Below are 12,313 nucleotides of genomic sequence, written 5' to 3' on the forward strand. Positions count from 1 at the left end.
AGCTCAGGGCCAGTCTTCATCAGCAACAAAGAGGAGGATTGGCAGCAGATGTCAGCTCAGGGCTAATCTTCCTCAAAAAACAAAAAAGAAGGAAGGGATGGAGAGGGAGGTGACAGGCTGCTCAGGGGGGACACTGAGCCGTCTCCCTCGTGGCCAGTCTGACAAACCTGTCAGTCTTACCTCCTCAATATATCTCGGGCCACCCACTTCCCCTGTGACCCCTCCCCCAGTGACAGGCGCCCTGAGCGTCCTTCACCTGCACGCCCAGCCAGCTCTTGCAACACACATCGCAGCGCATCCCTTCTTTGCTTAAATTCCTCCAACTTGTCCCACTGCTCTCAGGACCAGCGCAAAGCTCACGGGGCAGCCTCGGAGGCCTGGAGTGGCGCTCAGCCAGCCCCTGGCTCAGGCCCACGTCACCACGCGCTCCTGCCCCTCCATCCGTCTTCCTCACCACCATCTATGCCGAGCCCAGCCCAGCACAGACACCGTGGCTGCAGCCTGGGGCCTCGGCACAGACACGTGGCTGGAGGGACTAGCGAAGCGGTTTCTACCCTCCTCCCAGGAGTGTGCGGGGAGAAGGAGCCCAGGGGACCCCGGGGGCTGGGCTACTCCCATCAGACCCATTCTCCAGACGCGGAAATGGAGGCCTGAGGAGCCAGCCGTCGTGCCTTTTGTGCAGGCGGTGTTGCCGCGAAGTAGTGGTCTGTCTGTCTGCGGGCAGCTCCTGGCCTCCAGGAGGGCGGCGAGTGTGTCGGGTCACATCCGTGTCCCCAGTGGCACTCGGGCGGCTCTCTGTCAAGCACTTGCCGAAGCCAAGTGGCCTTGGAGAGCTGAAGGCGGCTACTCGCACTTGGGGTCACAGCGGCCTTCCTCACAGCCACCAAAAGGCGGACGCGGCCCGAGCGGCCCTCAGTGATGCACGGACGAGCGAGATGTGGTCTGTCCACACCGCAGAGCACCCTTCAGCCTCACCCCGGAACGGGATTCAGACACAGGCCGCAAGGTGGAGGCCCCTTGAGAACGGTGCTGCGGGAAGCAGGCCGGTTGCAAAAGGTCGCCTATCGCGTGATTCCACCGGCTGCCACTTCACAGGCAGATCCAGAGAGAGAGGGAAGTGGGGGGAGCGGGGGACTGGGCAGGGCCTGGCATCTCCTTTCGGGGTGATACACGTGTTCTGGAGCTCGGTGGGGGCCGTGGTTGCAAACATTGCGAATGGACCTAAAGCCCCTGAATGGTTCACTCTGAAATGGTGAATTTCATGTGATGTGAATTTCACCTCAATGAATAATAACAATAAAAAAGCTATAGGAAGCGCCGCCTCCAGGAGGCCCACCCTGCAGCAGGGGCAGCCCTCCACCATCCCGAAGCGGGAAGACAGAGGCAGGTGACTCGGTTTACCCACAGGCCCTAGACCAGTCATGCTCGGGTTAGCTTGTTCAGCTAATTAGGGGACAGGATGATGGGCAGACAGACGAGGGCCGGGCCCCTTGAGCCTGACACGGGTGTTGCACACGCAGTGGGAGGGGTCTGGGGTAGGAAAAACATCACTCTGCAAGCCACCGCTTGCCCAGCGACTAGGAAGTGACGGTCACCGTGCAGAGTGTGGGCCCACGGTCCCCAGACCTGATTTTCAGAGAGAAGCCAGAAATCCTGATATTTACATGAGATCCCCACTCTCAAAATCTTGGCTCGGTTTTTCTTTCAAAGCCTGCACAGGCCAAAAAGAACACGCCGGTGGGCTCCATTAGGCGCTGGGCCACCAGTTTGCACAACCCCTGGTTGAATGGGTGGAGCTGACCTATTTGGGGCCCCGTGGCACCTCCTCGCGCCCACCTCTGACTCCAGGGGCACCCACCCCCACCAACATCCTGCCTCAAACGCCCGCTGAGTCTGATCTTCAGGCCCAAGGAGGCCTGGCTTGGAGCTGTCTGGGCTCCCGGGCAGGGCAGTTGGGAGGAACCGGGACATTCTTGCCCTGGACAAGCTCAACTAATGGCAGGAGAGTCAGTGGACAGGGGCTGACCTCCCGTCCCCTCCAGGGCAGTCCTGAGGTCACCCCACGCGGGTCTGCAGAGGTGCCTCAGTGGGGCTGAGCCCCAGCCACCAGCCCAGTCGCGCCCCATTTACTGGCTTCCTCTCCTTCTGTCCCCGTCCGTCTCACTCTCCCTGGTCCCACTCCTTCCTGGAGTCACCGCCCCCCCCCAACAAACCAGCAGCACCCATGTCCTCACCTCTGGCTCTGCTCTCAGGGGTTCCCTCAACTAAAACAATGGGATTTTGGATGCATCAAACAAACAAACAGAAATAATTCGATGCGTGACAAGTGCCAGGAAGGAAATAAGTGGACGCTGATAGAAGAAAGCAGGGGACTGACTTTGAAGCAGTCTCTGGAGGGTGACAAGTTAGCAGCAGCCAGAAGGATGAGAAGAGGCCACAGGTGTGGGGGGTGGGCGTGGGGGGGCCTGTTCTTTCCCAGGATGGGAGTGGCCGGGACTGGTTCTCACCTTGGCCACCCTTCAGAATCACCTGGAGGCCTTGAGAAAAATTCCACGGCTCAGCCCCACCCCAGCGAGGCTGGCCCTAGGCACCCGAGAGGGGCCTGGGTGTTTGGGGAATGTTCTGAAGCCCCTCCTCCCTTCCAGCTTGGCTGAGCTGCAGCTGGCCGAGGTGACTCCCTGCCAGGCTGAGCAGCTGCGTGCTCGCTTACCTGTCCCCGCTCCGTCTACACAACCAAGGCCCTGCCAGGAGCATCCGGGGTTTAACCACGTGCGTGGCTGGGGAGGAACAGCCCAGGGACTTGAACGGGGTCTGCGCTCCGAAGCCCGCTTGGGGCTGCCTGAGGTTTCCGTGGACGTGGAGACGCCAGCACAGCTGTCTCAGCTCAGAGCCCTGGGGAAGGGTGGGGGACACAGAATTTCTGATGGCGGCAAAGTAGAGCCCCCAAAGGCTCCTGTCTTTGTCAACCCAGCCGTGGCAGATTATTTCAAACGTGTCTGGTTGGCCCTGGGAAGACACCAGAGTGAACACAAATTGGGTGAGGCTGAAGGTCAGGGTCACGGGCATAGACTCAGGAATGGAATTCAGGCTTCGGGAACTTGGGACTGTGTCCAAGAATGGCCCCATCCGACCATCCATCCGTCCGTCCGCCCGCCCGTCCATCCATCCAACTCAATTCGTGGAGAGCCCACAGCAGGCCAGCCCCTGTGCCCAGCCTTGGGGAGACCATGTCAGGTAAGACACCATCCTTGCCTGTAGGTGAGTCTACTGGAGAAGGAAGGTTCAAAAAAATCCCCCAAACTCACAGTTGGCACCACACCGTGATGTGTGTGAGCCACTCACAGCATCTCCGGCGGTCCTGAAATGATTTTAAGGGGAACAAGGCACAGACCTAACAACAGTCCTAGCGTGACCTGCTTCTCTTTGGTCAGCCCTTCTGATCCGATCAAAGAGAAAGCCTTGGGTGGGTGCTAACAGGTCTCTGACACCAGCTGGTCCCCCTTTTTAACAGAGAGAGGGTGGGCCTTGGGCCCAGAGCCCATGGCAGGTAAAAGGTCACGGTTAAAATTTAATTACATGGATTTGCTTTTATTGCATTTACCTGTATAGCATCTTTAGTTTCTGGCAAGTATAGTGGGTCAAGTGGTGTCACCCTCCTAAAACGATATGTCCACGTCCCAGCCCCCGGTACCTGAGGACGGGACCTTATTTGTAAAGAGGGTCTTTGCAGATGCAATGAAGTTAAGGACCTCGAGGTGAGACCATCCTGGATTACGGGGGATCCTAAATCCAGTGACTGGTGCTTGCATCAGAGAAAGGGGAGCTGACGCAGAGGTACGGGGAGGAAAGCCGTGTGCAGACAGGCAGAGAGGGGAGTGATGCAGCCACAAGCCGAGGACAGCCAAGCATGGCCCGCAGCATCGGAAGCCAGGAGAGAGGTGGGGAACGGATGCCCCCTCAGAGCCGTGGAGGGAGCCCACCGCCCATCCCCTCGATTTCAGACCTCTGGTCTCCAGAACGGTGGGAAAGGATTTCTGTTGTTTCAAGCCGCCCAGTGCGTGGGGATTTGTTACGGCAGCCCTGGGAGACGGACACGGCGAGTGGGGCTGGCTTTCTGCTTCCAGCGTAAAGTCTCCCTTTAAATACACGGAATCGACAAGGGGAGTCGGGAGTCAAGGAAGCGAGGGTGTGGATGTTGGGCACCTGTGTGCTTGGGTGCGCGCATGTGACTATCCCGGGCGGGGCGGGGGGGAGGGGGTAGGGAATGGGGCTGAGCTGTGTGGCCTGTGGCCCGGGAGGAGGGTGGGCAGGGGCCGGCACAGGCTGGGCTCAGGGGCGAGGTCCTGAGGGTGGCTGCTGCGGTGGCCCAGGCAGGAGCCCCATGCTGCCCATCCGCACACTCCAGTAAATTGCCGGGAAGCCCCTCGCGTCCCTGGTTCAGTGATTCAGACCAAGGCTCCTTTGGAGAAGAGCGCTCTAGCTGTCGAGGGTTCTTTCCCACGGCCCTGGAGTGCCACGAGGAGGCAGGGCAGGAGGCAAGGGGGTTTCCAGCAGGTGGCTTCCGAGGGCAGGACGTGAGGATGCCGCCCTCACCTGCCCTTTCACCTGACAGGTGCCATCAGAGGATGCACAGACAGGACTGTGGGCCACCTCCACCAGGCAGACCCCCTGGGCCTCACCTCCCAGTTGCCCTCCGGTTGGACTCTCATTAGGCACTGGATAGGCCCCCTGGGGAAACACGGGGCCACTTCCAGCGGGGGTGCACACAATGCTCTCGGTGAAGCCTCTGAACCCTGCAAGGGGGGCTCCCCAGCCTGCCTTACAGATGAAGAACCGACGACTGGAAGAGGCCAAGTGACGGGCCCAAGGCCACCGAGCAGGCCCAGCCATTCCTGGGTTTGAGCCTGGGCTGGGAAGGCAGGCGGGGGCGCTGCCACTGAGGGTCTCATGCCAACAGCCCCCCAGGTCCCCAGGCCCCCTGACCTAGCACAGCACTTTGCCTGCTCGGCTCCTTCCATCCTAACAACCGACAGGGCAGGCCTGTCCCTGTCCTTACCTTGCAGACGAGGAACCCAAGCTCAGGGAGGTGACCTGGCCATGGCCACACGGCTGCTGGCAGGTGGCAGGGTCTGGCTCCAGACTGGGCCTCCTGCATGGAAGCTGGCACTTCCCTGAGAGCCGAGTGGCAGAGAGGAAAGCGCTAGCACCCAGGCAGCAGCCCTCAGTGCCCGCACTGTGCGCCGGGCCTTCATGAAGCCGACATCGGCTCAGGGTCTCCTGGAGCAGGTCTGGGGCGGCCTGGTTCTGCACTGTGGACAAGTGTTCTAGATGATTCTGACGCCTATTCATGCCTGGGAACCATTGCTTCTCCTCCTTCTTCCTGTGAACAGCCCAGGGGCGCTCGGCCCAGGGGTCTCAGGCCACGGGGGCAGCACAAAGAACGCAGGCCCAGGCTTGCACCCCAGGGCCCTTGGGAAGGTCACTGAGCCCCACGGGGCCTCAGTTTCCTCCTATGCATGGAGGCAGTGCTGTGTTGCAGGACAGCCCTGGCAGGCATCTGCCCCTCGCTCCTGGCACCCATCTCTACCCCTCGGCTGGCCCAGCGGGGCTCTGAGACCCTCTGGAAGGAGCTGCTTTCCCTGGTTCCCCCTGCCCTGAGGCCTGTCTTCCACTTTCTCCCTGGATATCCTTCTGGCAAGTTCCTTTTTCTAGCCTGAAGTCATCACGATGTGTGGGTGCCCATGTACCCATGAGGCAGGGCTGCTGTGGGGATGGGCGAGGCTCCAGGCTGGCCCCAGTGCACAGCGGGGTCCAACCTCAACCCAGGGACCCCAGCGCCTTCGTGGCCTCGGGCCTCATGGGCAGACTTAGGAGGGACTGACCTGGGATAAACCGGGGCCAGGTGGGGAAGGGAGCCCCACTGGTGGCCAGTACGTGGCTGGACACCGCGGGCGAGCCCGGCCCCCAGCAGCAGCCTCCAGCTTCCATCAGCATCGCCTTGACCCCTGGCCTGCAGCGGGAGTGGGGGGTTACCCTGTTTATACTTTGGACTCAATCTGGGTTTTACCTCAACGCCCAGAAGGTCCCAGCCGTTTCTGGGCCAGGTTTAAGCTGGAGCGTCAGCAGTTTCTATGGGAACTGGTGAACCCATTTCCAGGGATTTCCAGAGCTCATGCTGGTGCTTGTCGGTGCGCTCTGGCATGGCGCCCAGCGCACCACGGACTTCACCGACTCTGACCTCGGTGGGGAGCCCTTCCCGAGTCCCCTGGCTCAGCAGCACACAGCAGCAACAGTGCAGGGGCTCCCTGCATCCCCGTGCTGGTCCCGCCAGGTGGGGCTCCAACGGCCGAGGCCCCAGTCCACAGGTGTGGAAACCTGAGGCTGGACGGAGGACACCTGCCCCACAGGTGAGGGATGCAGACTGTGGACTAAGCTCGCTGCACCTGAGGGCGCGGGGGGGCCTTCTAAACGGCTGCACCTGAGGGCGCGGGGGGCCTTCTAAATGGCTGCACCTGAGGGCGCGGGGGGGGCCTTCTAAATGGCTGCACCTGAGGGCGCGGGGGGGGCCTTCTAAATGGCTGCACCTGAGGGCTCGGGGGGCCTTCTAAATGGCTGCACCTGAGGGCGCGGGGGGGGCCTTCTAAATGGCTGCACCTGAGGACTTTGCCCAGCCCTGGGCAGGACTTGCCCCACCCGCTAGGAGGAATTGGGGAATACCTGGCCGGGGGGCGGGGGCAGCCCACTGCCGCACGCCCCTCCCGCCCCCACAAGCAGCTGCCACAGGCTGAGGGGTCAGAAGGCAGAGACTTCCCTTCTGCCAGGCTGCGGGCGCCCTGCCACAGTGCCACGGGGCAGCCGCCACGTTCTTGGTAACTCTTTCTCTTTTATTGCCAAGTTCGAATTGACAAGGAAGTTCCAGTTTTCATTTCCACCCTCATGTTCAATACCCATGAAGCATGAGTCACGCTGGCGAGAGCAGGTACTTCCCAGGAAGGTCCCGTGGCCCAGAGCATGCGGCTTCCCAGCCCCCACGCCTCCTGGGACAGAGATTACTGAGCGCGTCAGCTCTGAGGAGCCCAAGGAACCCTCGCAGTTTCTGCCCAGTGTCGACAGACTGCCTTCAATCTTCCTCATTTATTGCATCTAGAAAGGAAGACGAGCAGTTCGCTCCGTGCCTTTGTTTCCTGACAGTGCATCTTGAGGCCTCAGAGAACCTAGCGTATGTCTTGAAGGAGGCGCGCGTCCCCACTCCCCCGCCGGTCGCTGCTGACGCAGGTGTGTGTGGGGGTCAGCCTTGTGCAGAGCAGAGAGCAGGACGGGCTTGGCAGGGAAGGCAGCAGAGATGGCCTGGGGGTGGGGGGAGGAGCCTCCCTCCCACCCCTCTCTGGGTTGGGGGCATCTGCCTCCCATTCCCGCTGTGGTTTTGGGGCTGGTCCCTCTGCTCCTCCCTGGGGAGCGCCTAGCCTTGCTCTGTCTTTCTGGAAGAGGTGCCCTTGCCCACAGAAGCCCCCAAACTGGAAAGGACATGTGTTTCTCCACAGCACATTTCAAAGCCAAGGTTTGGGGGTTCACATGGCCAAGCCTGCCCTTGACTCGGCAAACTCAACGGGCCCAGTGTGGGCTTGGGGAGGTGGGCACCACCCCTCTCTCTGTGGGGGCATGGAGACGGCAGGCTGGATGGCTTGCTGAGGCTGACCCCAGAGATCTGAGTCTAGGACCCGTGTGTCCAAGGCCATGGCCCCCGCTCCAGGCTCTCCAAGGACTCCTGGCTCTGCCTCCCTCTGCCCAACCCAGAGACCCAGGGCTCTGTCTGGACTGGCCTGCCTGGCAGTGCCCCCGCTGTTAGCTTGTGGGGTGCCCCTGAAGTCAGAGCTGTGCCCACTGCCACCAAGATGGCCAGGAACTAGTGAGGCGGGCCCTTCATCAGAGCCAGGGCGCTGCCCATGTCCTCCGGGCCCCAGACCTCCTGGCACAGGGTGCCGGCCCCTCCTCACAACAAAGGGTCCGGGAGCCCCTGAGAAGGAAGTCCGCACCCCTCACCTAAAGGCATCCTGTGAGGCAAGCTGGCTGTGGGCTCCGGGACACACCCTGCGACCCACCTTGGGGGAGGCCGGCCCCCAGCCAGGGACATGGGGCAGAAGTTTGGCCTGACCGGTGCCTTTTATTCAACGGCCCATGGCGGCTCGGCTGCCTTCAGCTGCAGGTCTTCTGGGCACGCTGGCCCCCTGCCTGAGACCTTTCTCCTTGAGTGCTTGGTGGCCACGAAGGCACTTGGAGCCACTGGATTTCAAATGGCCGGCTGGTGGTCCCAGAGGAGAGCCTGGGTCGACTTGTACAGGCTTGTTCCTCACTGTGATGCCACTGGGCTGGGAGTCACTCTCCTCCTCTCATTTCTGCTGCACCAGCATCACTTCAAAGCCGCGAGTGCATGGCTCCGGGCTGGCCTGCGGCTGGATCCAAGCAGATCGAGGGAAACACGTGGCCGGCGGCTGTGGGACGGGGCGCCCCGGCCCTGACCACATGCCCTTTCTCCCCATGGCTGCCTTCCCCCTTCTTCCATCCCACCTGCCTTTCTTTCCTGGAGGGCTCTGCTGATGGTCATGGCTTGTCCCTCCTTGCTGGGGCCCCTGGAGTTTCTGCCTAGATGGCCTCCTTTCTGAACTGGGTCTTTTCTCTGTGGCAGCTGGGTTGGGGGATCTCCCCGGAGAGACCCAGCGCCACAGGCACCACTCTGTCTCCTCCAGGGGACCCGTTTCCTGCAGGAGGCTGAAATCTGGCCTTGGTCCTCTACTCAGTAGATGGCGAGCACTCGGGGCGTCTCCCGAGGCCACCCCAACAACCAGGCCCGGCTGACACTGACATGCCTGGTGGACACACGTGGAGGAACGTTGTGGAAGGTCTTAGCACTGACCAGAGAGGGGAGGGTCGTGTGGCTGCACCCGGCTAAGCAGACAGGAACCTTGCGGGTGCTTTATTGGATGCATCGGAGAACTCGCCCAAATGCAGAGGGAACCATGGAGTTTTCATGTTAAAAACAAGCTGTGTCTTTGCAGCAGCAGCCGAGAGGAACAAGGACAAACTCCGAGCTCCCAGGAGGACTCCGCCAACCCGGACATCACAGCCTTGCAGCAGGGCGGAAGCAGGCGGTCCCTGCACACGGGTGTGCACGCACAGTCGAGGACGGCTCCCGTGGCCTTTTCTTTCCTCTAGAGCCCCTGGGGCCACAGTCTTCATGGTCCCACAAGGTTCTTTCTTAGACAGAGAGGGCAACAACGGAAGGTGATGCTGGAGACCTGTCCTGTTTGGTTCTAGTCCAGAGGGATGAGGGAATGGGTCCCCAGGGGGAGCTGACTGTCCCGTCCCCTTTCATGGAACGATCTTTCAGGTCACGCAAGGCCCCTTGGCTGCTACGCTACAGGAACTGTCAGCTCTCTCAGCTCTGTGTGTACCTGAGAATACATGTATCTCCTTTATTTTTGTTTAAAAAATAATCAAAACTTTCCAGGAAGGTACTTTATCATTCCACAGGTTTGCAGAGTTAGTGAGTAATAAAGAAAAACCGATCACTTAAGAAAACAGAGAAAGCCAGACCCAGAACTCTAAAACAAAACACTGGGAAGTTCGAGGGAAAACGAAAATGAAATCTTAACGGTAATATTACACTTCTAACGTGACATCTAACCTTAGGGCTGAGGATTTTTTTTGGACTTTTCTTTCTCGTTGAAATAGATGCCTTTTAAGTAAAATGCTTTTTATCTGCTGCCAAAAGCGGAAACGAATGTCCAAAGGAGATGTTTATCGAAGTTTGCTTTTCTACAAATGTCTACCCAAAGTGACCCTGTCTGCTGCTTCTGTGCACACTGGGGATGATGGCTGAGGAGCCATGAGACTGGGGAGGGGCTGGCCGATGAAGCAGTGGTGCTGGTGGGTCCTGCCACCCCCGGGCTGTTGGCTCAGAGACTGGGAGCCCAACCTCCTCCCCAAGGCAGCCGCCTTGGTGGTGCGTGTTGGCTGCGGTGTCTCACCATTCCCAGGCTGCTCCCAGAGAGGTGCACGGTGAAAGAGGAACTCAGATTGATGAAGGAGCGCAGGGACTGGCGGGTGAGGCGGTTACCGGGGGCCACGGAGCCTCGGATGCTCCCATGTGTCTTTGTCAGCTGCACCGGGTCCCCACCAGCGGGGCCACGTGCACAAGGCCAGGCCGCTGGGCACCGATTCAGTGTTCGGTGGGGCCCGCTGCCTCCGGGGGCGAAGCCTCCTCGCCCGGGGTCACTGTGCCCACCGCGGCCGGCGTGGGCATGCCGGCGAGGGTGCGCAGGCTGTGGGGGTCGACGGGCGGGACAAGGGTCAGTGACTCCACGCTCAGCGTGTCGGCAGTGTCCTCACAGAGCAGGGAGATGGTGGGCTGCCGGGTAGGGATGAGGCTGGGGGACAGGTTGACTGTCTCCACGTCCGCGCTCCTCACCAGGCTCTTGCTGGGCCTGGCGTCTGCTTCCATTTCGTTGACGATCACCAACTGGTCGGGAAGGTCCAGCTGGGGCTCTCCGGCAGTCAAGGGGTCATCTGGGCGGGGGAGAAAGAACAAAGGTCCACTCAGCTCTGAGATCCTCTGCTCCTGCTGGCACCCTCTGCGCCCGTCCTGCACAAAGGCCTGGGGAAATCTGGGTGGGAGATGGTGGTGTCAGGGGAACAGCTTGCCTCCACTTCCTCCTTCTGGGGACACAGAAGCTGGCAAACCCAGTCTTACCCAGACCTGGGGGGGAATCTGTCAGGGCCCAGGGTTACCGTGACTTGTGATGCAAGGGAAAAATCAGGGGCTTGTGCAATGTCAGTGAGTGGGTGAGAAGCCCAGTTCCCGGCTGCCGGGAACCAGGCGGCAGGCTCTACCCAGGAGCGAGGCTTGGACCACCTGTCTGATGACAAATACATGTTTAGGGAGGAGACGGGCTTGGGTGGGCTCTTGACTTCAGGCCATTTCCCGAGTCTACATTTGGTGACATTTACCCAATAGGGAACTCACCGCAATATTAAAAAAAAAAAAAAAAAAAAAAGAATTCTAGCCTGCAAAGCCAAAAGCAAACCTCCGACTGTAGTCTGCGTCCTGCTTCTTCTCTAGGGGCTGAAAGGGGTCGTGAGCGCCGGGGCCATCCCTGTCCAAGGTCCCCACAGGGCCGTGAAGAGAACAGGTGAGGCTCCACCCGACGCAGTTATTTTCGGAGCAGCCTTTCTTTTTTTGGGGCTTTTCAAAGTTCCTGATTCGAGTACAGGCAGATAGGCTATTTGCTTTCCAGTGACAAGTTCGTTGGGGCAGAAACACTGGCTGCGAGCAGAGTCCACGGTGGAAAATACCTCTAAGACTCCACGTGCCAGTAATTTGAAAACATCGAATAAGAAGGCTGTGGGCGCCCTGCCTGGAAAGCAAATTCTGGTTTGTACAGCTCTGGGGTCCACGAGCCATTGGCAGAATGTGCTGATGGCGTGGGGCTGGGCTACGAGTCTGAAAACACCCTGGCAAGTGACGGGGGATGGTTTTGTGTTCAACGTGATTCCAGTTATTATTTTTTTTTCCTTTTAGGCTAAGCCAAAACAAAACAGAGCTGCAAACTGAACAGAGAGCAAAAGAGAAAAAAAAAGGAAAAACCAAGAGCAAAATAAAACCAAAGGGCATACAGAATGGGATGAAGGAGAGGAAGAGGGTCCCCATTGTGGAAAGAAAGCACAAGCAAGACCGAGGCTCCCAAAGGTCCTGGCGGCATTTCTTCCCACAAAAGTCCCGGCAAGACGAGCTCTCAGAGGTCCCGGTTAATTTCTTCAGAAAGCCTTATGGTTTTTTGGTTAAAGAAATAAGGCCCAGAGGAAACCACTGCGTGGGGCTTTGGGTCTGTCCTCGCTCTGGGTGGGTGGCAGTGGGGCACCGGTGAACCCTATGGAAAAAGTGAGTCGAGGTGTGATCCTAGCCCAGAAATGCTGAGTAAACACTCCACGCGAATTCTGGTTTCTCTGAATTTCAACAAATTTGCTCCATTCAGTAAGAACACCTCGTGGGGATGGGCTGGTTTCAACGCCTGGGCTCGCGTTCTGACCCAGCAGTGTGACCGCTGTTCGTCAGAAGGTGGGACTCTCTGGGAGGGGCTCGCCCGCTGCCTGGCTCCCTCTGAGCTCACCTCCGAGGTGCGTGAGCACATCTCTGAACTTATGTGTGGATGGATCCACACATATATTTCACTGCTGATGAGGCAGTTGGGAAATGACTCAGTCTCCAAGGGGCACTGCTGCGCCAACGGGAGACAGAGCTGCCAGACCTTGCCTTCAC

The 12,313-nt window shown here is 59.6% G+C and overlaps 1 protein-coding gene and 1 long non-coding RNA gene across 14 annotated transcripts in view; one reads left to right on the forward strand and one right to left on the reverse strand.

Moving 5' to 3' along the window:
* The first annotated feature begins 7,136 nt into the window (after positions 1-7,136).
* Positions 7,137-11,714, forward strand: LOC111767567 (uncharacterized). The gene is made up of 4 exons (XR_011424345.1): positions 7,137-7,275; positions 11,117-11,186; positions 11,292-11,428; positions 11,576-11,714. It is a non-coding gene; the product is annotated as an uncharacterized lncRNA (long non-coding RNA).
* Positions 9,441-12,313, reverse strand: part of CLEC16A (C-type lectin domain containing 16A) — a 200,216-nt gene continuing 197,343 nt past the window's right edge. For all 13 annotated transcript variants that reach the window (XM_001490219.7, XM_070231014.1, XM_070231022.1 and 10 more), the window contains one exon: positions 9,441-10,563. In XM_001490219.7, coding sequence (XP_001490269.3) covers positions 10,217-10,563 — 347 coding nt within the window. In that variant the 3' untranslated portion in view covers positions 9,441-10,216. The remainder of the gene's footprint in view (positions 10,564-12,313) is intronic.

This window comes from Equus caballus, chromosome 13 (genome assembly GCF_041296265.1).
Source record: "Equus caballus isolate H_3958 breed thoroughbred chromosome 13, TB-T2T, whole genome shotgun sequence".
In the NCBI taxonomy this organism is placed as follows: domain Eukaryota; kingdom Metazoa; phylum Chordata; class Mammalia; order Perissodactyla; family Equidae; genus Equus; species Equus caballus.